The sequence below is a fragment of the Notamacropus eugenii genome, chromosome 1, assembly GCF_028372415.1.
Source record: "Notamacropus eugenii isolate mMacEug1 chromosome 1, mMacEug1.pri_v2, whole genome shotgun sequence".
NCBI classification, from domain to species: domain Eukaryota; kingdom Metazoa; phylum Chordata; class Mammalia; order Diprotodontia; family Macropodidae; genus Notamacropus; species Notamacropus eugenii.
In genome coordinates, this window is record NC_092872.1 from 53,123,244 (window position 1) to 53,151,059 (window position 27,816).

General features: G+C 45.3%; 2 protein-coding genes across 3 annotated transcripts in view; one reads left to right on the plus strand and one right to left on the minus strand.

Annotated features, from left to right (window-relative positions):
- The first annotated feature begins 319 nt into the window (after nt 1-319).
- Nucleotides 320-18,062, plus strand: GNG13 (G protein subunit gamma 13). The gene is made up of 3 exons (XM_072601013.1): nt 320-942; nt 14,352-14,482; nt 17,321-18,062. The coding sequence occupies exons 2-3, from the start codon at nt 14,385-14,387 to the stop codon at nt 17,424-17,426; spliced, it is 204 nt and encodes a 67-aa protein (XP_072457114.1). The 5' UTR covers nt 320-942; nt 14,352-14,384; the 3' UTR covers nt 17,427-18,062.
- Nucleotides 18,060-27,816, minus strand: part of CHTF18 (chromosome transmission fidelity factor 18) — a 53,937-nt gene continuing 44,180 nt past the window's right edge. For both annotated transcript variants that reach the window (XM_072601002.1, XM_072601008.1), the window contains exons 19-22: nt 27,613-27,757; nt 22,787-22,924; nt 19,330-19,387; nt 18,060-18,426 (exon numbers count right to left, since the gene is read on the minus strand). In XM_072601002.1, coding sequence (XP_072457103.1) covers nt 18,290-18,426; nt 19,330-19,387; nt 22,787-22,924; nt 27,613-27,757 — 478 coding nt within the window. In that variant the 3' untranslated portion in view covers nt 18,060-18,289. The remainder of the gene's footprint in view (nt 18,427-19,329; nt 19,388-22,786; nt 22,925-27,612; nt 27,758-27,816) is intronic.

Here is a 27,816-nt window from a genome sequence, read left to right on the forward strand (position 1 = left end):
CAGTTGGTGATTTGTCAAGGGTGAGGAAATGCCTTTAAGGAGACCAGTTCTCCCTGACTCCAGGCCCACACTCTAGCCATTCTGCCATGCTCCTACTCGGACTTAGTGGAGGACCGCAGGCAGGACCCTTAACCCCTTAGCCTTTTGCTTTCCTCATCTCTAAAATGGGTATAATACTTAAGGCTACAGCTGTCATCCTTGCGTATGTTGTATCTGTGTTGCCTAAGCCCCTCTGCTGGGTTCGTGTGACATGGAGGTCTTCTGTGTGTCATGGAACAGCACCTATGCATTGTTTCTGTGCCTTTGGTTATGATGAAAGAGTCTGTATTGTATGCCTGCTGTGTTAAGTGTGTATGCTTGTGTATCAAGTGTGTGTGCGCTGTGACTGCGCATCTTTGTGTGTCGTGTGTACTTGGGTGTGTTGGGCTCTGTTCTGGGTCTCCTGCACCCCTCAGGGGTACCATTAACGCCTTGCTCTCAGGGGGAGCCTGCCCTGGTACCCAAGCATCCCCTGTCACCCAGCGTCAGCTACCAATGGAAATTCCCCAGGAGCTAACGAGGCAGCCCAGCCGCTGCCTAATCCGCTCCCGCTTCTGCAGAACCTGTCATTAAGCACAGAGGGCACTGGGAGGGATCGGCACAGGACGCAGGACGCAGGACGCGGCCCGGGGCTCGCTCCGTCTGGCTGCCTCGTCTCGCCCCCCGCTCGAGCTCGAGCTCAGGCTGTCTGGGTCTTAGCCTGCCCCACCTCCTCCCCCGGGGCAGCCCAGGATCGGGCGGCTGAACTGGGGGTGTCCCCATCGTACGCGCCAGTGCGCCGGCTCTCCGCTCCTCTCTCCAGCTGGGACTGCGGAGCGGGCGAGATCGCAGCAAGGAGACAGGCTCTGGGAACGCCCGGCTGACCAGGACCGGGGTCTGCGCTCGTGGGAGCTCGCTTTCCAGGTAGGGACTTGGGGGTGCCGATTGGGATTGGACCTGGGATCTCCCTCTTGCCCCGGTCCCCGGACTGCCGTCTCAACAAGGCTTGTTTCCCTTGGTGGTGGCTGGCTTCGGGCCACCTCGGCTAGAGGAAGGAGGACAGCCAGGGGAGAAAAAGGCTTGGGGGCAGGCTGCTGGGCTGGCTGGGAGCTTGTTTGGGGCATGGTTAAGGCCAGAGAGTGAGGGATCAGGGGCAAAGGATGAAGGATGCAGGGCAAAGGATCTGCATTAGACAGGGCAGTCAGGGAGAGCACACTGGTTCTTGGTCCCCCATAAGGATGTGATCTGAGTTTGGGGGTTCAGGACTGGATCTATAGGCACTTCTCCTATCTGGTCTGCTTGGTCACAGAGGGGCAAGGGCTCTCTGGGGTCAAGGTCTTGGGTGTCACTCAGAGGATGGTGGCATGGTTCTTACTAGAGATGGGGGCATCTATAATAGGGCTAGGCTAGGCTAGATGGGATTGGGATGAGGCAGGAAAGGGATAATGGAAGGAAGAGTTTGATTGCTCAGTCTGCCTCCTTGGTGGTGGAGGTGGGAAGGGTGCAGAAGGAGAGGAGCAGAAGCTGGGCCCAGGAATTTGGAGGTCAATGGCCTGCTGCCTCCTCCCTCACCTCCCCCATCAAGACCCTCCAGTCCTATTCTTGGAGGGCCCTGTGGGATCCTGTCAGGGGAGGAGGGAAATGGCTGGGGAGTTCAGGGGGAGGAAGGAGGAGAGAGGAATGAGGAGGAAACAAGGAAAGGACCCACAGAAGGAGATCAGCATTGTGGCCATTGACCTTCCAAGTCATTTTGACCATAAGATCAATTTTTGATGACGGCTCTCACCTCTCCTAAGAAGAGAAGGATGATTTTTGGCAAGGACTGAGCAGGGCTAAGGTCAGACAGCTGCTGCTGTGGGTGTTGTGAGCGTGTATTTGTGTCTACGTTGTGAGTCTGGATATTTGTGTATTTGTAAAGCTGTGTCTCCCTGAGTGCCTAGGTCTCTGAAAACAATTGTATATGGAATATGTCTGTGTTTATATGTGTATCACACAGGTATCTCTGTGTGATACACATGTACATGTGTGCATTTATGTGTATGTTCCTGTATGTATACAGTGGATAGATAAAGTTATAGGTAGGTGTATTATCATCCAGCCTATACTAGCTTATAGATATGCCCATCTGTGGACAGAAAAATGGAACCACCCTCTGAACAATACCCAAACCTTGACCCCACAGAGCCCTTTGTCCCTCTGTGACCAATCTGACAGCAGATTGGATAGGAGAAACCTCTACAACTAGGGGGGTGTGCCTGTGTGTGCCCATCCCCTTATGTATATATGTCTATGTACAGCTATGCTCATGAGTGTGAATCTTTGTTTATCAGTATGTAAGTTAGTGTGAGATTGTGTTTGTATCTGTATATGTGTTGTGTGTTCATGTGTGTTCGTGTGTGTGCATGTACACACCCAGTCAAACCAAAACAGTGCCAGGAGGCAGTGCGCTTTGCAGACAGATGGAAAAATACCCATCTCAGTGAAGCTGAGAAAGGCATCCAGCCTTTCTTTCTTTAGGTAGAAAAGTAAGAGGAAATTGCACCCCCCACACCCTTACTAGCCTCTTTCTCTCCTGTCCACTGAGGACCCTGGAAGGATTTCCAGGCTTCACATGGTTAAAGCCAAAGCTACTGGCTCCCCTAGACTCACACTGTGCCAGGCAAAGAGGGCACTGGGCCCAATTACTCTCCCTTCGCCCGCCTCACACACTTACTTAAGCTAAAAATAAAAATTTCAGCCAGGCCTAAGAGGGCAGACATGCTTGCCCCCTCCTCTTTCCATCTGAGCCAGGATTATCTTGGGTCCTGGAGATAGTAAAACCAAATTGCCTTACAGGTCCCCCAAATCCCTACTCACACTACCTTCTAGGCACTCTCTGTATGCTAATCCCTCAACACCCTATCATACTCCCCTCCCACCCTGTTCTACCTGCAAAGTCCCAAAACCTTGTCTTCCAGATTTTATCTCCTCCCCGAAAATCCTGACACAGTCTCCTAATGGTTGGTCCTCTCTCTCTCAAAAATCCTAAAATCCTTCCCCCAAATCCTGTCTTTGAACATCTTTGTCCCCTGATCCCCAAAATCCCAACCTTTTGCCCCCAACATTTGACCTTCCTTCCTCTCAGATCTCAGTATCCAGGGGCCTCAAAACTTTGGCCCCCCTTAATTGTTTGTCATATTTGTCCTAACATCCTGCCCACTAAATTCTGCCTGTGGTATCTGTTTCCCTAAATCCTAACATCCTGCCCCTCAAGCTCACCTATTAATATTCTGCCGCTCTGCCTTCCTCTCTCCATATCCTATCTCTATCTTCCATAGAACCTTGGCTGCAGAAGGCCTCTGGGAACCTGGAGTCCAGGGTACAGTGGGGAGTCTCCAGGTCCCAGGACTGTGTTGCTATGCAGTGTTTGAGTCACTGGGGGTGAGGGCCAAGAGGTGGCCTCAGAGGGGTTAAGATAAATTCTCCGTAGACCCCAGAGCCTATCAGTGCCCTTCCCTGAGCCAGCCTGGGCTGGGTCATAGCTCCAACTGCCCTGGGGGCTCTGGCCCCAGATACTCGTCTCTGTCCTAGAAAAGATCCAAATTACCTCCTTAATGGGGGCTTTCTTTTGTTTCTGTTCTCTGTACCGTTCCTTTGCTCCTCAACTCAACAAATTCTTCCTGGACACTAGTTCTATGCTAGCACCTGCCATGGTTTGCCTTACCCCCACCTACCTTTTGGTAGTGCAACCCCACAAATGGTCCTGAACCCAGGCTCTATACCCCAATAGTAACCCCAGCAAGCATGGTGTGGAAATTACTGGATTGGGTATCAGGAGACTTAGGTTCTATCCCTGAATCAGCCATCAATATATAGCCTTGAGCAAGTCCTTTCTGGGCCACTGTGAAGATAAGGTTCTTCACCTTGTTAGCGTCATGAACACCTCTGGAGTTTGGTGAATGTGCTCAGGGGGATTTTTAAATGCATGAAATAAAGTACCGGGCATTCCCAAAGTCTCAGGACAGCAGGAAGCTTTAATAGTGTTAAGACTTTTGGAACACCTATCCATAGGATTACAAAGGAAACCAATTATGTTGAAATAAAGATGTAATTTTTCTCTCCAATCCAAATTCCCAGAGCCCCTGAAATCAATCTAAAGATCCTGTGTTAAGAACCCTCAGTCTAGATAATCCTAAAATTCTCTGCCAGCTATAATAATCATATTTTAGAAGTTTTCTTACTACCTTGCTTTCATATCTTACCTTAACTTCTGAATATTACCTCCCTGAATCCTGTCACAAAAGGTGAAAAGAGAGACACAGACAGAAAGACAGAGACAGAGAGACACAGAGACAGAGGGAAACAGTTGAGCAAAATTAATCTCACTAATCAATCATCAGGCGTTATCTTAGGGCCACTAGGAACCAGGTATCTACATCTGACAGTATATTCAATGTTCCACACTCACAACCTCTGACCTCTTTGAATAAGGGAGGTAGGTACATTTTTTCAAGTCTTCTTTGGGGACCAGCCAGGAACAGCACCCACTTTTCTCTGCCCCTAGCTTTTCCTTGGGGTAAGCAGGTTTCTTTAGCCAGACAAGATAAATGCTAAATACTAACATTCCCCATTTCTACAGTGTCTTAAGATTGACAAGGCACTTTCCTCACATGATAAAAGGCTCACCTTGGGGTGGGGGTGGGGGGCTGAATTTTTACTCTTACGTTATAGATTCTAGGATTTAGGAAATGATTTAAATATTGCAAGCTGTGGGATGCAAATATTTTTTAAGGGAAACTAGTCCTAACAACAGGCATTTGAATAAAGCAGTAGTGCTAACATAAGAGAATTCTACATTGGGAGTTTTACTCATACGAACCTTGTGAGATAAGTGACATAAATCATAATAATAATTAATAATATAATAGGAACTATCATTTCCACAGCACTTTGAAGTTTACAAAGCTCTTTACAGATATCTCATTGTTCTTCAGTCATTTCTTCAGTCGTGTCCAACTCTTTGTGACCCCATTTGAGGTTTTCTTGGCAAAAATACTGGACTGGTGTGCCATTTCCCTCTCCAGCTCATTTTATAGATGAGGAAACTGAGGCCAACAGGGTCAAGTGACTTGCCCGGGGTCACACAGCTAGTAAATGTCTGAGACCAGATTTTGAACTCAGTCTCCTTAACACCAGGCCCAACACTCTACTGGGCCACCTAGCCTCCCTGGGAGGTAGGTACTATTATTACCCCATTTTACCAATGAGGAAACTGAGTTAGAGGTTAAGTGACTTCCCTGTAATCGCACAGCTACAAAGGTCAAATCTGAACTCATTTCAAGTTCAAATCTTCCTGACTCCAGGTCCAGCACTCTATCCACTGCACCGCCTAGCTATCCAATTTTCATTCCCATTTTCCAGGAGGATGGTATTGAATGAAGCCCATGAAGCTGAAGGAACTTGCCCACTAAAACCCAGGTCTCCTGGCTTCCTGCCTAAGGTTCTCTCCACTACAGCACTCTGCTTTTTAAATGTAGATAGCACCTGTAGAGTTCATGAAGGAAGGCTGGGTCTTGGCAGGCTTTCCTCCTTCCTTCACTTTCAAGTTGATTTAAAAGGTCCCTATTTAAACCTTAGGAGGACCCCTAGACTTCTAGGTGGTCATTGATCTCTAAGAGCATCTGAAACCTTTGTGGTTGTGTCTAGCCAACTTGCTTAAAAGGCCCCAGCCCCTGAGTAGCCACATGGAACTTGTTTCCTTCTTCCTGAAACAATCCCCAGTCCATTCCCTGGATTTTATTTCTTCCTTTAATATGAGCCACAAACCACAATCCTAACCCCATTCCTGACTTCTTCCTACTGTTTATCCAGAACTGAGAATTATAGAGCCATAGACCCTAGAATGTCAGAGCTAAGAGGCACTTAAGAGCATAGAATGTTTGGGTGGAAACGGACCTTAGACTGTAGCAGATGAAACGTCAGACCTTAAAGGGCCTTTAAGAATATAGAATATTAGAGCTGGGTGGGATGCTAGAAACAACTGTAGTCAAATTGACTCATTTTAAAAAGGAGGAAACTGAGGCCCAGAGAAAGGAGGTGACGTCTCGGGATCATAAAGCAGATTCGTGGCAGAGCCATGATTAGAACCTAGTTTTCTTGGTTATAAATTATTTCTACTAACAGCTAGGTGGCATGGTAGATAGAGCACTGGGCTTGGAGTTCAGACGATCTGAGTTCAAATTCTTCCATAGTTATATAAACTTAACTGCTGTCTACCTCAGTTTCCCCAGCTATAAAATGGAGATAATAATAGTACCCACCTCCCAAGATTGCTGTACGAATCAAATGAGATATCTGTAAAGCACTTTGTAAACCTTTAAGTGCTATATAAATGCTATTGGTACAAGCCACCGGCCTTCCTGGCAATGACTCTAAGTCCATCTCAGCCCAGGTCCAGAGCCTGTTCCCCTCTCCCCACCCCTTCCAGAGTCCAGGGGCTTGTGCCCCTTGTCTAGTCCTGATCCCTCTCTTAACCCTTCAACTCAGTCTTTCTTTGCTGTTGGAACCTGACTCAGTCATTGATTCAAATCACAGTCAAATCAGTCCTGATTTACCAGATGTAGGTTTTGTGCGTGAATTCCTTCTGATTCAGCCCATGCAAAGTGACTAGCCCTCTGGCCCCAGGGGCACCAATGAAACGTAGAACACAGACGGCCAACACTGACAGTGGGCAGCTGGAATGGATGAGTAGACATTTGTTCGGAGTAAGGGTCATGTCAAAATCATAACATGGCCCACTTTTAATTAGCCAGGGGGCCAGTGAGCTGGAAGAAGGGGAGGGGCAAGGTGGCATCATTGGATCACAGGATTATTTTTAGCTGGAAGGCACTTTAGGGGAGGAGCAGCATAAGGGTAGTTAAAGGAGGCTTGGATTTGGCATGCGAGAACCTTGATTCAAATTCTGGATCTACTACCTATTATCTCTTTGACTTTGGGTAAGTCACTTAATCTGTATGGCCTCCCCTTCCTCCTCTGATGGCTCCTCTTTTAATTGTTGCCACCAGGGCACTGAGGTCAGTTCTCATTCCTATTGCCCCCTTCTTGGCCCAAGAACTCCTTATCCATCTACCAAGGCCCATAACTGGCCATCCTGGGGCCAAATGGTTTCCTGGTGTTCACGGTTCCCTGGAGGTGCCATGTGACTAGGAAGCTTTCCTTGGAGGGAACCAAATTCAGACATGTCCCACGGGCTTCTCTTTGCCTAATTTTCCAGCTCTGATTGTCCTTCTCTGGCTCTCTGAGCTCCCTTTCAAAGGCCAAGTTCAAAGGGTAAGCACCATGTCTGAACTTCAATCAATCAATTATCCTGCAAACTCATACCTCGGTAAGGAGATATGATTGATGCCCTGGAACTTCTTTTGCCAGGGTCAGTGAGAAACCAGGACAATGCCTGAGCACACCCAAATCATATTAAAATGAGATTTAACCAATTACCTTGAAGGTCCTTCTGTGAGTGCGCAGTCATTTTTAGTTTTGTTTGACTCTTCGTGACCTCATTTAAGTTTTTTTGGGCAGAGATACTGGAGTGGTTTGTCTTTTCCTTCTCCAGCTCATTTTACAGATGAGGAAACTGAGGCAAACAGTTGGAGTGACTTGCCCAGGGTCACACAGCCAGTAAGTATCTGAGGCCATATTTAAACTCAGGACTCTTCCTGACTCCAGGCTGGGCACTCTACCCACAATGCCACGTACCTACCTCCGAAGGTCCTTATCCATCCCTAGCATCTTATTTTACAGCTAGGGAAATGAAGAGCTGAAATGACTAGCCCAAAGTCACTCAGGTGGGTAGTAAGTAGAAGAGTTGGTCTGTCAGGGCTCCTGATCCCAGGTCTAGCTCTCTTTCCAATGCACCATGGGCCAGGAAGGTGTAGAATGATTATACCCTTGCATGTCTCGTTTCCTCCCTTTAGCTTTTCATTAGAACCAGAGCAGACAGAAGAGAAAAGTTCAAAATGGCCCTGTTTGTTTTGTTAAAATCTCCAGGAGGAGATTAGCGCAAGAAGATCATAAGAACACAGATGTAGAGCTAGAAGGAATTTAAATGCCATCTAGCCTAGTCCCTTCATTTTAGAGATGAGAAAACTGAGACTCAAGGAAGTTAAGAATGACTGGCCCCCATGAGTGGACAGATAGTAAGAGGTGAGACTCTGATTTCAGATCTGCTGCTGGTGCTGCCGTTCCATGGGAGTTAAGAATTCCTGGGACACTTGGAGATTTTCAGTGGATTTAAATTATTTAGGATTCTAAACAAAAGATAAATTATTTAGAGCCTTCCTATATCCCATAACCCAGGGCAATGGGGGATCGGTGGGGAGGAATGGGTCAGAGGTGTTTCCAGCAATCCCATGATTGAGTTGACCAGGGCCTAGGATCTCTTTGTCCTACATAGAACTGGAACAGAGAGGACAATGGAGATTAGTATAGGATGGGCACCACATTTTGACAACAGATTGAATGGGCAGAGCCTAGGTAGATTTGAGATTTCATCTAACTCCTGGTCAGGGACTGAGGGGACGTGGTGACCCTGAAGGCATAGGGAAGGCACAGTGAGGAGAATCACAGCTCTCTTTCTGCCATCTTTAGTCAGATTGTCAACAAGAAAGTCAGCCCTTGGGCCAAATACTTGTGTAAGGTGGATTACATTATTCCTGCCATACTCCCTAATCAAGACTGGATGAGATGGGGCTTCCTTAGAATGGGACCTACCTGTATATTCTTTTATTGTGTGGTAGCAGGCCATGGATTCAGAGTCATGTGGGGATGAACTGCACTGAGCCATCCATAATCTCCCTTGGAGGCCACATGTACCTAGGCAGGGACTTCAGGGTCAATCTGTGGCCTTGGCCTGACCAAAATTAAGGGCCAAGGTTAGCTGGTTATCAGTTTGGAGCTGAGGTATGAGCAGTTGGAAGCCAAGGTTAGGGATCATTATGGAGGGATGGCTCAGTCTGGGGCCACTATTAGGGGTCAAGCTGGTTTAGGAGTTAATAGTATTAAAGTCTTATACTGAGCTTTACAATACTCAAAACCACCCTATGAAGGAATTGAGTCAGGCATTTACTATTTAACAAATGTGGGAACTGAGGCCCAGAGAGGACATGTGCAAAATTAACTGGTTTCAGTGAGGATCCCATAAGTTGACTTCATTAGAACTGAGTTCCGACCAGTCTAGACTCTGGGCAGAGAACTCTGAGGGATCATATGGCTAAGCAACTGTCACTGATGGTCTTCTCAGAATTCATTCTCTAACCTATTCTGCAGAGAATACATAAGTTCTCTATTATAAAATCAAAGAATGTCAGTGCTGGAAGGAACCTTAGGGATTATCTCATTTACATAGGGGAAACCAAGGGCAAGCAGTGAGATTTCTTCCAGTCCTGGGGAATCCCATGTTTATGTGACAGTGGAGTTCAGATCCCTTGACTTGCTTGGGGAATCAAGGCAACAAACCTTCTCCCTTCTTCCTATTCAAGATCTTTGCTGACCCCGCTACTTTCATGCCCTGGCAACTCTCAAATTTGTTAGTCAAATGCCCCACTCTTCTCTGGTTTCAACACAGTAGCAGAAGGCAAACAGGAGTACCTTCAAAGCCTCTCACCAGAAGGTCTATTTGTCTCACACAAGGAGTTCTAGAATATGAGTCAGGTTCTAGAGGAGGAAAAGAGGATGTTTTACATAGTGCTTCTTAAACTATGGGTTGAAACCCCAGAAAAATTTGGCAACAGTTAAAAATTTCTGAATGTGTAACAACCAAAAATTAATTAAAAATCAAACGTGTAAAGAATCTAAGGTGCTCCTGGCAGTGATTACCTCTGTTGCATGGAACCATTTTACTGCAGCTTTGGTTCTGAAGACAAAGTATGTGCACTTTGCACTATACATGCCCTCAGGCCATGCAGCACCAGTAAATACTGCTGAAAGGCGAGTGGAAAAAGTTTAAGAAGTCATTTCTAGAATGCTGAAGTCCTAGTTGGGGGAGGGAGGGCCCTAGAATCCTGACAGCCTGTTCAAGGTAGGTTCAAGGACTGTTCAATAAACCTGAGATCATTTTACCAAGTTTCTTATCCCCAAAAGGACCATGCCTTGTTCCAGACTCTCAGTCCCACTATGGGCAAAGTTCTTTCCAATGCTTAACCTTAATCCTTTCTGCTGTAATAATGAAGTCTACTCAACACATTAATCAATAGGTCTTTATTGAACATATGTAAAATCAATCAATCAAACATTCAATAAGGACTGTGAAAAGTGATTTTCTTTAGTAATCATTATTTTGGAGACTCAGAGCTTCTCCCATCCCCCTTTCTTAGTAAGTTTAGTTTCTTCAGAAGGACATTAAGATTTAATTTAAATGGGTCTATTCCTGCTCATTGAGTTGCCCAGACAGGTCTGGGATAATGTTGATTCCTCCCTATTGTCCAGACAGGTGATATGGAAATTGATGTCCCTTGGACGAAGATTAAGTGACCTAAGTCAGTACCCTAAGACCCTCATTTTAATATACTCCTCCTCCCAATGTGTTGACAATTGGGAAGACCTACTCTTTGAAGGGTATATACTCTGTACCCCTAACCCCCAAATTGAGTCAGGTCTGGACTGGCCTCCTCGGGGGTGGGGACTAGTTCTGAACTGTAACTCCCATGAATTGCATGTCGATCCAGCTTGTGAGAGAAATAAAAACATGGACACACGACCTAATTTCATTTGTTTACTTAAAATAAAATCTATGAGAGGTTGACAGGACTTTCTATGTTCCAAGTACTATGCTTGGCACTGGGGATATAAATATAATAAACGGATCAATCCCTATACCCAAGGAGCTTATATACCTGTGCTAGATGTTTTGGAGAATGCAAAGATAGATTAGAAATAATTCCCACCCTCAAGAATCTTAAAATCTACTTAGGGAGGCAAAGCATGGTTAATATTTTTCATATGCGTATAAATCAATGAGCTACAGAGAGAAGAAAGATATCACCGTGAGATGATGGTCCGAGAAAACTTCATAGTAGAGATGGTACTGGAGCTCAGCTTGAAAGACAATGGGGAATCTGAAAGGGTGAAGGGGGGATAGGGAACAGCTTTACAAACTTATGGAGGAAAGGAAAGGCAAAAGGCATTTATTACACATTTATTATGGGCCAAGCACTGTTCTCAGCTCTAGGGATTCATATAGAAGGAAAAAAAGGCAATACCTGCTTTCAAGGAGATTATAATCCAGCAGGGGAAAAATAACATACAAAAGGGAATTGGAAAGGGGTGGGGAAGGGTGGAGAGACTACTTTGTGCTGGGGTATTGGTGTTGAAGTTCAGAAAGTCAGAAGCATAGAGGGGAGAGGAATGAAGATTAGTTGACCCAGGCCCCTCCACAAAATGGAAGCTCACCAATGGAAAAGGAGGACTGAAAAAATAGAGGGTGTTGCAAGGTGAGATGACCTCAGGGAATCATGGAAATAAAATGTCAAATTCAGAGAACTGGCCATTGGCTCATTTTTTGGTTTTTTTTTTCCTGGAACATTGCATAAGAATGGGAGTAGTGTGGAATAAGGGAGGAGATAAAGAAAAGGAAAGATTAGAAGTAGATTGTGGATAGGCCTTAAATGCCAGGCTAATGAGTTTGTATTTTATGGAAGAGGCAATAGGGAGCTACAGAATGTTTCCTAAACAATGGAGTGAAATGGTACCTTAGGAAGATTATCTTGTCATCTGTGTGTATAAGATGGATTGGAAAAAGGATATACTGGAAGCAGGAAGACTAATTAAGAGGTATTACAGTGCCAGGCAAGAGGTGACAAAGACTTGCCTTTTTGATTGGCTAAAGTTAACTAGGGTGATGGCCATGTGAATTGGTAAAAGAGGATAGATGCAAAATATTGTGGAAGGAGAATGAATAAGGCTGGACAATCAATTGAATATGGAGGTGAGGAGGGGGAAGGGAGGTGTAAAAAAGGGTCTAAGATGACTCCAGTTTATGAACCTGGGGGGTGAGGAAGTGGGAAGAAGGTGGCCAGAAGTTTAGATGAGAGGAAAAGAAGATGAGTTGCTTTGGATGTGTTGAGTTCAGTATATCAAAGGGACATTTAAATGGTAATAGTCAGTAGGTGCTCCTTTGCCTCCTAGACTTTTAAGATCTTTGAGGGTGGGAATTATTTCTGATCTATCTTTGCATTCTCTAAAATCTAGCACAGGTATGTAAGCACCTTGGGTGTAGGGATCAATCCATTATTATATTTATATCCTCAGTACTGTTGACCTGAAAACTTGGTTAAAGAAAAGGCAACAGGCTAAATGCATGCATTTCATGATTTAATTAATCAATCAATCAATTCCCTATTAAAGAAAATGGTAACATAATGCATCATGGAGCCAGAAAATGATCTGACTACCTGGTACAGACATCTTCTGGCTTATATACATTTTACTGTGAGAAAGGAACTCTCTTAGTTGGACAAATTGTAAATTTGGTAAGACAAGACAATTAACAAAGCAATGTCAGTTATGATCCCAAGCTGTGTAAACTTCCTCTCTGTAACATATGTCTCTGTGACATAAGATAAGGAGAAAATCCCACCACTCTAGCAAGCTTCCTGTCCTAAACAGGTACTCGAAATAGCTGACACAGGAAAGGGTACCTTTAATGAAGGTTCAATTGAAATTACAACCCAAGACATCTGTGTTTTTCCTTATCACTAAGATGTCAGGAAAAGGGTCTCCTAAGGAAGTTATTAAATCAGTCCTATCTGCTTTGCTGACAAAGGCATTTTCTGAGCTTACTTAAGACAACAAAGGAGACTATTAGGTCCAGACTCTTCTTAATTCAAGCTTTGGCCCTTATTAAAGTCCAGAATTTATATTAAATATTATCAGTACCTAGCACAGTACTTGGAACATAGAAGGTCCTGCCAACCTCTCAGACAGTTTGTACATAGATTGAAGTGCATAGATTACTGGGCCTGGAGTTGGGAAAACTCATATTCCTGAGTTCAAATCTGGCCTCAGACACTTACTAACCATGTGAGCCTGAGCAAATCACTTAACCCCATTTGCCTCAGTTTCCTCATCTGCAAAATGAGCCGGAGAAGGAAATGGTAAACTACTCCAGTTTCTCTGCCAAGAAAACCCCAAATGGGATCATGTAGAGTTGGACAGGACTGAAATAACCGAACAATCCAGCAGGGAGCTGGCAATACAGGACTTGAGCTCTGGAGACATTAGGACTATATGTGTGGATTTGGAAATTATCTGGGTAAAGATGATCATTGAACCCATAATGAGATCATCAAGAAAAGAAAGAGGAGAGGAAAGAGTCCAGCTTGAGAGGAGAATTTAGAAAGAGGAAAGGAGAAAGCCCAGAGTGGCCACTGGATGCTTGTAGGGTGACTTGAGTGGTGGTGAAAATAATGAAATTGGTGGGTTTTGTATGTGTAGTATTATTTCATTAATATAGGGAGTTCCCTATGATGAATTTATTCCACTGATGCTGAGCAGCACTTTACCTACAATTTATGGTCATAGTGGGGCACTGAGTGTTTAAGTGACTTGCTCAGGGTAATGCATGTTTTGGTAAATGTTTAACAATAGGTTGCAGGAATATATACTTTAAAGTTTAATCTGCATTATTAACATTTCCCCCTCAACTTTCTTAAGTCTAGAAGTTGACAAAAGGATAAAACGAGATGGCATTGCCATTGAGGTACAAATGCTCATGCTGAGTTTAACAAGCAGCTCTCACATCAATTTGAGCTGGTCCTAGCACCCCGCTGCCCCAGGCCTTCCTGACTTTAAAGCCTAACACTCTATCCACTACAGAACTATTCTGCTGCTGGTGGTGGCCAGGAGGTATTGCTGACAGTTTTAACTGATGATAATGATGGTAAAGATTTGAGTGTAGCTACAGTTGGTCACTGAGCTCTGAGCCTCAATTTTCCCATTTGTGAAATAAAGATAATAATCTTTGTCCTGCTTGACTCAAAAGAATATTGCGAGGATTCAATGCAATGAATGTTAAGGGGCTTTAAAAATTATTATTAAGCATTACTAGCAGAGGCCCCAGGCCTCAACTGTACCCTGGGGACTCTTGCCTGACAACTCATTCTTCCGCCTTCTATCTGCATTCTATCTGGCCTCTCTCCCAGGAGAACAAGTTCATTGAGATTGATAGACTGATGTATCTGTGACATAGGTCCCTTAGCAGGATGAGGACTGGGCTCCCATTTTCAGTGGAGAGGTGTCTTTCCTGGTCTCTGGGATGGATGGTCCTTGTCTCTAAATTCCTTTCTCTCTTTCTCCACTGCCAGCCTGTTCCTGGAACTGCCAGCCCTCCAGGCATCATGGAAGAGTGGGATGTACCTCAGATGAAAAAAGAAGTAGAGAGTCTGAAATACCAACTGGCTTTCAAGAGGGAGATGTCTTCAAAAACAATACCCGAGTGAGTCTTCATTGGACCTTGTAGCGCCCGCCAATGAACCTCTCTTCTTTTGCCTCCTTGCTCCTTTGAAGGGCAGGGTTTGAGTCAGGGTAGAGAAAGGGGCCATTGTTGGAAGCGGCAGTCATATTTTGATGGGATAAGCTTTGGCCCAAATATGCAAATCACATTCAAATTGTATGCAAACAAACTCTTCCAAACAGCTGCCTCTGGTTTGGCCCTTGAGGGTCCCTGGTGTTTATTTAATCTAAGAAAGAGCTCTGAGGATAAGACAGGGTCCCAGAGTTGCCTGTTAAATGGGAGCGATGCTGGGAGCCAGAATTCCCGTAGGGAGGACACCCTTCCCCTTGTCCCTACTCTCCCTTTTCTGGCTTTTCAGTTCAGTCCAAGGTCCAATAATCCAGAAAATTCTTTTGGGGAGCATTCATTAAGCACCCACTAAATGCCAGGTCTTGTGCCAAGTGCTGAGGATACAAACACGAAACAACCCCTTGAGGTGGGAGTGGGGCAGCACTATAGAAACTGAATCACAAGATACACCCTGGGGGAAGCAAGAGGAGGAATTTTGTTAGACCCATTGTTATCCAAGCCCAAGAGAGCTGTGTAGACTAGAAATGCCTATGGGTAATTTGTCAGGCTTCAGGTATCACCTTTGTGCTGGTGACTCAGCCAGAGGCAGGATGGGGAGCATGGAAAGAATGCTGGATTTAGAAGAAGCCCAGGTAGTTGGCCTTCAAAGAAATCAGGGAATGTGTACAGAGAGACATCAGGCCTTTGTAGACCGAAGGCATAATAACCTGGCCTCTCTGACTTCTTGCTGTGGCTATTTCCTGGGACCTGTACTTTCAAGGCAGGGCTTACTGATGGACAGAGATAGTAGGGGAAAGGCAGTGTGGCTGCGGCTGACTTGGAAGAAGCCTGAGGAAGGGGCAGATATATGTATGTATGTATACGTGTGTATATATACACAAACACATGCACATATATACAAACATTTTATATATACATATAAATATTTACATACATAAACGCATTTTATATATGTATATATAAACACACGTACATATACATACATACATACATATTATATATGTATGTGTATCTGTATATACATATGTATATATACATATAATGTGTGTATATATATGTATATACACACACATTTGAGGGTGGTGACAAGGATATGGCTCAGTGATCCAGGGGCAGGATGTTTGGATGGGGTGGGATGAGAGGGGGCATCTCTTATAAGTGAGGGGTCTTAGCTTGGTTTGAAGCTCATCTCTTTGGAGGCAGAGGATGGCATGGTGGAAGCTGTCTTGGACTCACTGGCTTCCCCTGCCATGGGATCTTCCTCTCCTTGGGACACCTTTAGTCCAGGTCTAGGACATCAGTTCTCCTGCCTGTTGACCCAACCCAAGTCCCGAATGAAGAATTCCTTCCTCCCACCCTTCAAAGAAGACCATGGATTAATTTGCATACATCAGTTTTTGCATATATGCTGTAATGCACCACTGTGTATTTGTATGTCATTTGTAATATGCCAATGCCATCTGTTCTCAACAAACTAGGCCTTAGTCCAAGAGGAGCTCAGATGGTAGGATGGAGATGGAATTGACAGGCTCCGGGTGGGCGTCAGTGTTGGCCTGACAAGTGCCACTTGGTTGTGCAGTAACCCAACTGGTATTGGGCACTGATCTAGGGGTCCTGGGCGACCACTTTGAGTTCCTGGCCATTTTGACTCTCCAGGGCCATATGCCAGGCTTAGCCCCAGGCAAGTCTCAAATGTGAGCCCTTCTAGAACCTAGCTTGCCTCGTAGACCCGAGACCAACCTCTGACCCTGGATGAAAGACCCAAAAGAATTCTAAGAATAATGCTGTTATGATGTTACTAAGGTCATTAACACTTCCTATCATCTTTTTATCCTCAAGGGACCACGGCTGGGTCCTGTTAGGCAGCTGGTAAGGGGATAGTATGTTGGATTTGAAGTCAGAGGAAGAATTCAAATCCTGTTCCTGTAACCAGTGTGGAAAGTCCCAGTCTCTTTGGGCTCTAGTCTCTTATCTGTAAAATGGGGGGATTTTGCTCATTATCTTCTCAGGACCCTTCCACTTCTAAATCTGTAACCTATTATCCTCATTTTTTACATGGGGAAAGAGGTTCCAGAGATGGAAAGGAAACAACTCAAGGCTATGTTTGTAAATGTAGACTTCAGTACCTGGGGGCTATTTCTACCATATGTGTGTGTTTTGAGGCAATCAGGATTAAGTGACTTGCCTAAGGTCACACAGCTAGTGTCTGAAGTCAAATTTGAACTCAGGTCCTGCTGACTCCAGGGTTGGTGCTCTACCCAGCGCACTAGATAGCTGCCCCTTCTGCCATGCTTCTGAACAGGCAGAGGCAAGTGGAGGGACTCCTGACAAAAGTCATTAAGTCCCCAAAGTATTTGGAATTAATTTTAATAAAACATTTATAAAGCAGAGAGGCAGTACGGGATGACACAAAGTTGCCTTGTAGTCAGAAGACCTGAGCTCAAGGGCACTTTCCCCGTGACCCTGTATAACCCCACATATGCCCCCCTTTGAGGGCAGGGATATTCATTTTTGTCTTTGTATCACCAATATCTGGCACAGAGAAGGTATTTAATAAATGTTCTTTGAATGGAAATGAACCCTGTGAGTCAAGTATTATCACCCCCATTTTCAAGATGAGGAAACTGACTCAAAGTTAAGTGATTTGACCACAGCCTTCCAGTAGTTTGTCCACACCCTACGTCCAGGGCTCTGGTTCAGCACACACTGGCCTCCCCCAGGACACTCTAACTCCTTTCCCTTTTTCTGTAGACTGCTAAAGTGGATTGAAGATGGAATCCCCAATGACCCATTTCTGAATCCTGACCTGATGAAGAACAACCCTTGGGTGGAGAAGGGAAAATGTACCATCCTGTAGTGAGGGGCTCCAGCTCTCCCTCCCAGACCCGCTCTGGAGCAGCAGCTTCTAACCAGGACAGTGAATTCTTCCCCAAATACGCCTCTCCCTCCCACTCACTCAATCTCTTCTCTCTGGTTTTCAGTTAGGTTCATGCAGCACTAAAGCAACCTTATTATGGCCTTGGCTTCTCATTTGTATGAGGGTGGGGGGGTGGGGGTGAGGGGTGGGTGAAGGCAGGATCTCAAATCCTAAAGGATGGGGTTAGGGTTTGGGGAAAGGTTAACTCACCCAGGGAAGAGTCTGGGCAGTGGGGGTCCCAATGACATATGAGGTCAGAACCACCATCTACAATTACCATGGCAGGGTAGGAAAGGAGGGAGAGTTACTCCAGCTAGTTCTTAAGATTCTTGGAAATGGAGCTTTCATTTAATGATGCTGACACTTGTGTAAAACCATTCAGCCCCTTTTTTTTTTTTGTGGGGAGGGGGTAGAGGGGAACTTGTAAACGAAGAACTTTTGTAAAAAAAAAAAGACTTTTCAATGGTTTTCAATACTTTTGTATATTGTAGAATATACAATTTTGCAGTCAACAGGCCAACCATGCAGGAAACTAAGGTTTATACGTAAATAAAAACAAAGCAATACTTCACAGTCTCTCAACGTTGCGATTTATTCGCTGGTTTATTTATTACAAAGAGATCTGGAGGCAAAACATGGCCAACACACTCAAATGCATTCATACACACATACACACACATACACACACACACACACACACACACACGGTGGGGCGAGGGGACAGTGTGTGTCTCTCTCTCCTCTTAAGGAGGCACCCAATCCTGAGCAGGGAGAACAGCTCAGGCCAGGGGTCAAGCAAGGGTTCAGAGTAAGTCTTTAATATAAAGGTTTCTCCGGACAGCATTGGAAACACCTTCGTTAAATCGAAACCACACATCGCTCTTCCCCACTGCTTTTCCCATCCGTCTCTCCAATGAATCTCTCTCAGGTCCTGGTATTTCTATGGTGGAAAGACAAGAAGACAATGAAGTGACCAGGTGGGACTAAGAGTGACCACTGGAGCCACGAATGGAACAGTCAGTAATGATCTGTTTCCTCTCAACTCCCTCGTCTACACAAGGATTAGACTGGGTCTGATCTCTAAGATCCCTTGAGGAAATTATTCCAAGGTGGGACTTGAAGGGTCCTGAATTCCAATGAGCAACCAAAAGAAAAGGGAGGCCTGATGATAAGAATCATCATCTATTATAATACCCACTTTATAATTTACAAAGGGCTTTCACAGTTGTTGTCTTACAATCAGCCAGTGAGAGAGACCAAGGATTATCATTCCCATTTTGCACATTAAAAAAGAACCAGTAAGAAGGGACTAGACCCCAGGTCATGATGCTAGGAAGTGGGAGGATAGGAAGGCAAGTCTTCTGAGATCTTTCCCCTTTATACCACAGTGACTCCCTAAGGGAAAATGGGCTCTGATGTGGACAGCTCCCACTCTCTTAAGGGTGGATAGGATGTATCTTGGAACCCTTGCTGTGGATAAGAGGAAGATGGGGGTCATTTTCTAAGACTCAAGGGTAAGAAAGGAGAGATTCCTGAGATCCCCAAATTTTAAGTGAAGAAGCCAGTGGCTTCTATCCCTATCTCAGGGAGAAGAGGACCAGTATATACAGTGAGATGGAAGGGGTGAACGTAAGCCAACAACCCCTCCTAGACTGCTCACATGGACAATCCTAAACAATTCTTTCTTCTATTCCTGAAGTCTAATCTGAACCCTCTAAATTCCCTCTCCTTCAATGTGATGACCTCTCTGCACATAAAAAACCTTCCCTGCTCCCCATTTCCCCTTTTCCTTCTCCTCCTCCCTCAAAGGGAGGCTGGTCCCATTCCATCCCATTCCACCTACCTTGACTTGGAGTGACAACTTTTCTCACTACCTCTCGTCCAAAGAAATCTCTTTCTGGCTGAGGATTAAAAAGACAGGGGTTCAGTCAATTTCCAGTGCAGCCTAGCATTCACTTGTCTGAAAAACCCACCCAGACCAGCCAAAGAGAACAGACATTAATATCATTATCCTCCCAGCTGCGTAAGCGAACAAATGGTCTGAAGGCAAATTCATTTCTCTAGGGATTAGAGTGTCTCTCTCCTCATCCCTGAAAGTCACCCTTTAAACCCTTCTCCCCCTTTCCCTACCCTTTTTATTTTCATACACATACACTCTCCTACCCTAATGCCCCAGAATATCACCTTTTTTTGTCTAAAATTTTTAAATCTTATGTTCTGGGCCAGAATTCTGCTTGCCATCATTTTGAGGGATTATATTAATGAGTGTCTCTTCTCCCCTCCCCCACCTCTGTTAGATCAACTCCCTAGCCCAGATTAACTGTGTTCGGTCTAACAGAAATAAAAGGCAACATCTGTTGGCCAGGTGCCCCCTCCCCTCTTTCTCACTACCACTCTGTCTTCGGGGAAGGTAACAAGCAGCAGGCTGATGTCATCCATGTGGCCTTGGGCAGGTCTCCTGAGCCTTAGTTTCCATCTTTGTAAAATGAGGAAGGACTGTGCCTGTGCTGCCCACCTCACAGGAGGATTAAATGAGGTGAAAAGCACCTGGTCATCACTGAGCACCACCCAAATATGAGCTTACGATTATCATCATTATCTGGGCCTGGAGACGGATATTGCAGGCAGGGCAGAAGGGGCATGATCCATCAAGGCCTCCTGATCGCATGTCATTCTTAACAGTAATCACTATCCTTCACATCTCTGCTACTTTACAGTTTACCAAGGGTTTCCATCCGTCTTTACCATCAAGACTCATACCCTGAAGGAAGCAGGGTAGGGATTAGTTTTTAGTTTCACAGGAGAGGAAACAATGAGTGACAGACGAATATCAACTGCTATTAACGTCTGTAAACTCTTAGCACAGCGTCTGGCTTATTAGTTAGTAGTAGTAGGTGCTTATTTATGTTTGTCCCCTCCCTTCTTCATCAAGGTGTCTGTTATCTTTCTACTGTACACAGAGGCGGGGTTAAGGGCCCAGGAGGAGAATTCAGGGTAACAAAATCCCAAAGGTCCATGATATATCTAAAAAGGTTATTCTGTTTTCAGAGGGTATGAACCCTCTCACCTCATCTTATTTATTCGGTTTTGTTTTTTTTTTTGAGGGGGAGAGAAGAGGAGAGGCAATCAGGGTTAGGTGACTTCCTCAAAGGTCACCTAACTAGTAAGCATCTGAGGCTGGATTTGAGCTCAGGTTCTCCTGAATGTAAGGTTGGCTCTCTATCTACTGTGCCACCTCACTGTCCCTTTTCATTCTTACTAGGCTACAAAATCAAAAGGATAAGGTCCCTCAGTTCTTGGTGGAAGAGGAATCCTTTGCAAATCCTCTCATGTCCAACCCCTGTGCACCCCCCTTCACTAGTCCAGAGGCTCGTTGGAATGTACACAGTTGCCATAAAGTCCAGGAATACCTCAAGAGCCCCATGAGCCCCTCCACACTCTGGGAAGCTGGGATGAGTTAGTTTGTAGGTTTTAGGAAGCACTGTTTGTCCTTGGCTAAGGGCTCACTCAAGGCTCAGGTCTCCTACCCTCTCTGACCCCTCTCCTAAGGAAAGGAAAGATGGCGGCTGAGAACAGTATACTGAGCCCTCCTTTCCTACTTTCCTACTCATCTGGGTAGATGAGTCAGTGGGGAGTCCTGCTCTCTTCTAGCGATGAAGGATAGCAGAGGGTAGAATAATGTTCTTGCCTCCCAGCCTAGCCTTCCTCCTGGGCTAGGGAATGACCTCTACCCTGCTTCTATACTGAAGCATGATTAGGATCCAGGATATTTGACATAAATAAAACCAGGCTTCCAACAAACCAAGGCCAAGAAGGGTAAGTCCAGAAAACATCTTGGGCGTATGGCACTTTCACATCCCTTGCCTTCCATCAAGGAAACAGTTTTGATCGTGTCTCTACCCAGCACAAAAGTCTTCAATGGTTCCCCAATGTCTTAAGGATAAAGTCTGCATTCCTTAGCCTAACATTCAGGCTTTGAATTTGTATACATATACAAAGATGATGCAGTACTTGTCCCCAATGACTTTAAATGAGGAGGATAAAACATGATCAGAAAAAAGTAAATACAGAATAAAAAAAATTACACACAGTGATGTGGGTGGAGGCGCAGGGGGAGATGAGGTGAGCATATCAACAAAACCACAAAGGCCTCTTGAAGAAGGTGGTTTTTGAGCCAGGCCTAAAAGGAATTAAGAGTTTCCAAGAGTCAGAGGTGAGGGGAGAGCATTCCAGGTATGAGAGACAGCCAAGGCAGGAGGCAGAAGATGGAATGTCACGTACATAGGGAGACTAATGTGTCATTGGCCTTGTGAAAGTTTTAAAGGTCAGGAGCCTGCCTCTTAACCTAAAGGTGACAGGGAGAACTGATGTTTCTTGAGTTGGGGAGTAGCATGGCCAGGCCTACACTTTAAGATCAACCTGGCATCGAAGTGAAGAGTGGATGGGAGAGGAGAGATGTTAAAGGCAAGGGGACCCTTTGGGATGCTAATACAATAGCTCAGATGAAAGACTGTAATGGCCTAGATGATGGTGGTTGTTGGGAGAGAGAAGAGGAAGAGATTTGAGAGATGATGAGGAAGCAGGATTGATGAGACTTGAAAACTGATTGGAAAAGGGTTGGGGGAGGGGGAAAAAGAGAGTGGAGATGATCTGAGGATGACTCTTAGGTAGAGAATCTGTGTGATTGGAAGAACAGTGATGTTCCTGACAAAAATAGGAGAAATTGGGGGGGCGGGGAGGGAGACATGGTAGGGAAAGATAATTAGTTCAGTGATGGACATGTTGACTTTGAGATGCCTATGGGGCATCCAAGACAATCCAGGCGGAGATGTCCAGTAGGCAGCTGGGTGGCTAAGTGGACTCAGGAAAATCTGAGGTCAAATCCAGTCTCAAACACTGATTAGCTGTGTGACCCTGGGCAAGTCACTTAACCTCTGTCTGCCCCAGTTTTTCCTCTATAAAATGAGGATAAAAATAAAACTACCACCCACGGTTCTTGAGACAATCAAGTGAAGTAATATTTGTAAAGTGCTTAGCAGTACATCACATACAGTGGACGCTATTGTAATGCTAGATATTATTATTTTTAAACTTCTTATCCTTCTAATAACCTTTTTGAAGTAACACATCACAATCCCCATTTTACAGGGAAGAAACTAAGGCCCAGAGAGGGGTAAGAACTGAGCCAAGATCAGCCAGCAAATCAGTGGCAGAACCAGGGAGAGTATTCACATCTTCTCTCCGCCAAACCTAGGACTCTCTCCCTGTCCTTGGCTCTCCTCAGTCCCTTCAAAACTCACCTTCTCTTCAAAGAAAGCTTTTCTCTTCATGATGTGTTCCAGGCGCTGCTCATGGTTCCGGATGGGAGCAGCCCCCGTTGCTTTCTCCCTACTGCACATCTGTGGGTTCTCTGTCGCCAAAGTGCTTTCCTCGTTGGCCTGTTAAAGTGGGGAGAAACGTACAACAAGAGACATCTTAGGAACACACCAAACCTTGGGCATTCACTCCATTCGAAGTCTCTGTCACCAAGCACTGCCTGATCCCCTTCTATGGACTCTGACTTCTGTATAGATGAAGTTATACATATGTGGGTTAAAAAGATGGAGATTTCTGGCTTGAGCCTTGGGTGTCTGGTTCAATTTCCTGATGACCAACCAATCAGTATTCAGAAAACTTTTGTGTGTTAGATTTTAGGGGATAGAAAAGTCTATTTATAATGTTCTGAGAAGACAGAAACAGACACACATATCTCTTTTAGCACCAAATGACCCTCTATATACAGTAGGTGCCAAAAAAACATTTAGGAGGTGGTGATCTGGATGTATGATTTCATAGGTATGGGACTTTCTGATAAGGAGAGAGATTTCATCCACCAATGCAGACCAACAGCTTTTCTGTAATTTGTAATAATTAAATCTTGGGGGTAGGGGGAAAATATGTGGAAACACTGAGAGCCTAAGTGACTTGCCTATGGTCACATAACCACTATGTGTGACAACAATCAGAGGCAGGATTGGAACCCAGGTCTTTCTGACTCCAGGGCTAACCATTATCTACTATAACTATGCCACTAACAAGGAGTCAGTGAATTGAATTAAGGTAGGTTTCCTGCCATTCAGGACCCCAATGTCTAGAAGGGGAGATGAGACTTCCATATGGATAACCAAGTCAGGACACAAAATGGTACAGAATTATGCATTTTCAATCACTATATAGAGGAGATAGAACAATACAGGAGGGAAGTCACAGGGAACATTTTCCAATTCTCCATGATGTGCTTGAGAGAGAAAAATGCAGTGGAATCGTAAAGGCAGACACAAGGTCTACACAAGCAGCTTCAAAGCAAAATAGAGCTGTGTAAGTGGGAAAGAGGTCACCGGAACAGGATTTAAAGCTAGCAAGGGGCCTGGAGGTCTAGCCCAATCCCCTCTTTTTATAGCCAGAAAAAAACCACAGAAAAAATTGGGGCCTGCTCTAGGTTACATAAGTTGTATGTGGCAGGGCTGGGAATTGAACCCAGGTCACTACACGACTCTAGAGCCAGTATTCCTTCCCACTCCAATATGCCAGAACGAGACAAAAAGAATCTGACTGAGAGCACAACACGGGAGAAGGCAAGGGTCTTTGGTGAAGAGTCAGGCCAGAGGAAACAGGGTTGGAGAAGATGCCGGCAGTGGGGGCTTCCCCCTTGCACTCCCACAGATGCCTGCGGCTGTCCCTTTCAGTTCAGATCCTCTCAGGCTATCTGAATGATGCCCCCTCCCCACCCCGTGCCTGACTGCTGGAGACAGAGGGCTGGACAGAGCTCAACCCTAGAACACTGCTATCTGTATCATTCTGTTGGTCCTTAAGCACACGCTGCTCAGACTGGTCCCCCCACCCCATGCTTCCTGTCTCGGCTGAAATCCTTGCCTCCGTCCTTCAAGGTCTGACTCAGGTATCACCTCCTCCAGGAAATCTATTCTGATTCTTCCCCATCACCACCACCTCAAGGAGGAATGATGTTTCATTTCTCAGGTCTCAAATAACAATACATCAAAACAAATAAAGTTCTACTTTGCATAATAGTTATTGGGGTCAGTGTTTTCCTTCCCTGCCTCCACGAGGAGGGGACTGAATTGGACAGAGCATACGCTTTCAATCAATTATCTCAGGGCCTCAAATCCTGGGAGAGGCCTTGTCTTGGATCCTTGATACGAGATACTCTGATGGGCACTTGGAGATATCAAAATCCTTCCTGTTGGTTTTCCCTGCCCTCCCCTAACTTGAGAAGTATATACTTCTAAAGCTTCCAAATAATTCTGTTCAATAGCCATAATTTAGGAAAGTGAACTCTCAGACCTAAGAAGCAGAGATCTCTCCAAGGCCACAATGACTTGACTTACCAGTCCAGGGATCTATACCATGGTGTACTCTTCTACAGAGTGGATAGTACTGTTCCAGGTTCCAAAAGGAACACAGAAAGGACCCCAAATCATCAGCACACATACAAGTCTAGTAAACTGAGGGAGAAAATAGCTGGATTAGGTGGGCTCTGAGGTCTCCAAGGAAGTGGACATGTATAGCCCAGAGAAGAAAAGACGTAGGAATGATGTGGTAACTGGCCCCACTGACTTATATGCTGGTCAGCTGTGTCCATCTTGAACATGGAGTCCAGTTCTGGGCATCCTATGTTTCTGGAATGGCAAATGGTCTTACTTAATGCCCATTAAGGATGAGCAATTTAGTGCACAGTACCCATGGTGATTCTTAGTCTAACAGCCTGTTTACGTAGCTGTCCTCATTAGGGACTCCAAGCATATCAACCATGTGTTAAAAAAAAATCCACTTCATTAACCTTAGATACAAAACAATCAATACAAACATAAAACTACCTTGCTAGGCTCTGTGTCTGCTTTGGCACACCAATAACTCCCCATCGAGGAAAGTAGCTGCTAGTTAAATCGATGCACCATTAAAGTGAGAACTGTCAGGAGTTTAGCTCATAGAAATACAGAATGTCAGAGTTGGAAGGAGCCTTAGAGACCACCTCCCCTGTGTCCAACCCTGCAATCTTACAAATGAGGAAATGGATGATGAGAGAAGTAGCTTTGTTAAAGGTCACAAAGCTAGCCAGGAAAAGAATCCAAGTTTTCTAACTCCCAAACTGGGGCTCTATCTGTTGCTGTACTCCGTTATGCTTACACCCTTGTGAGAGCTAAAACTTGTTTCTTATTTTAGCTGGGACACAACAGGCATTCTTTTTCACCCTGCCTTCCTAGGCTAATGTCTTGCCAATTTTTTGGTCCAGTTAACCTCTTCCAATCTCAAAGGATGCGGGATGAACAGCTTTAAACTCAACCACCCACTCAGGCCAACCACTGGAGGCAGTGGTCCGAGGAGGCCCCCATGTCTCCCCAAAGACATGATGCAAACAAAAATTCCTCAGGGCTCTAGCCTGGCAGTCTTTCATGCTGGTTTTTGCTGACAAGCATGCTCTCATGCTGCCTCAGAAGGACTAATTATCCTGGCCTTGGATGCACCAGGGAAGAAATTTCTGCTGTGAGTCATTAAAGAGGAGAGAAGAAAAAAATCCAGGGAGGAGTAGAAATTGAGTAATTTCTAGTGTACCTTAGGTGTTCATACTAGGACTGCCCCCTAGGTAGCTGTATTTGGGAAATCCTGTGTTTATCTGAAATTCCCACTGCCAGGCTGAGATGCGGAAATTCTGTGATTATAAAGGGGGCTGAGGGGTGCGGGTGGGGGAAGGTATAGCATGGGGAGAGACTAAAAACGTAGTGAGCCAAAGGCTCAATATGATATGGTAGTTAAAAAAAAAAGGGGGGGGGGTATGAGGATGACAATCTGCCAGTGAGATGTCACCTTAAAGTATTATATTCAGTTTGGGGAAATCCCATCTCGGGAAGATCATTGACAAATGAGCTCAGGATTGACAAGGGATCTAGGATGGTGAGACGACTGGAAACTATGTCATGAGGGCTCACTAAAGGAAACAGGGAAACTTTCCAGTTAGAAAAGATTTTAGGGGAACATGGGAGCTGTCTTCCAATATCTAAAGAGTTGTCATGGGGAACAGGGTGTCAGTCACATTTATTAAGTGCTTCCTGTGTGCTAAGCACTGCACAGAAGGAAAGGCTTGGTCTTACCCAGCAGGATTAAGACCAGTGACAGTGGTGGGGGTGGGGGGAACAGGAGATGAAGGTGCAGGAAGCAGATTTTGGTTCAAGAAAAAGGAATATACTGCCAATAAGAACTGGTGGGAGGTGGTAAGATTCTCATTACCTAAGGTATTTCAGGAGAGGCTGGATGACTGTGCTGGAGCTGTTACAGAAGAGATTCCTGTTCCAGTGGGGAGTAGTAGATCAGATACCCTCTGAAATTTTTTCTATTTCTGAACAATTTTAAGGCCTGGGCTATCTTGGCTCCAGCTTCCCTGAAGGTCAGTCCTTGATTTTGGTAATGAAAATCTGTCCCAGCGGTCTGGGTATAGAGGCAGGGGGCTTCACTTTCCAGAATTTCCCCAATACCACTTCCAGAAAACCAGAATGGGTGTTTTGCAGGGACAGAAATGAAAATGACCAAATTCTGGAAATCATTTCAAATTGACTGCACACCAAACAAGCCAGGATGTCAGGAGGTGGTCTTCTGAGCTCCCTTTCAAAGAGTCAGTGCCAAAGAAAGGGAAAGACAGTAAACCATTCATCACTGCCCTCTCCTGGGTCAGTAGTACTTGAGAGAGAAAAGCAGACAAGAGAATCGCTAAGAAGAGATGATTCTGGGCTCAGGGGGCATGCAGAAGCTATGCCAGTCAGGCACTGGCTGGAGATTTCCATATCTCCATCCTCCCACCCACTGCCCCAGGAGTGGAGAATCAGAGGCTTCCAGGCTACAGGTGGCCTTCTAGGACCGTAGGGTGTGGCATTTTGACTTGAGTCTTTAGAACAAATCCTTTTATTAAAGGGATTTTTTCTGTGAAGTTTGGATTCAGCTGCATTTGAGGACCTAAAGGGTCACATGTGGCCTCAAGGCCACAGGTTCCCCACCCTGAGGCCTGGCCAATCCAAAGTTCCCTCTACCCTCCCAGAAGGGCAAGAACCCAGGTTTGTGGTGCCCATGTTCTGCTCACCTGGCTGCCGTGTCGAGCCTGAAAAGAAGCTTCTGCTCTCCTCATCTTCTCCAGCTCAATTTCCCGAGCAATGAGCTGCTTGGTCTGATAGGTCAGCTGCTTACGGGCAGGGAGATCGGGGAACCGACAGACATCCTCTATGTTCCTGATGGTTTGAGGGGAAGGGTGAAAGGGAGGGGAAAGCAGGACTAAGACCCAACTCCA

Coding starts and splice junctions, on each gene's coding strand:
- GNG13 (XM_072601013.1), top strand. CDS start 14,385: ATGGAAGAGTGGGATGTACCTCAGATGAAAAAAGAAGTAGAGAGTCTG. Junction 14,483..17,320: donor TCTTCAAAAACAATACCCGA/GTGAGTCTTCAT, acceptor CTTTTTCTGTAG/ACTGCTAAAGTGGATTGAAG.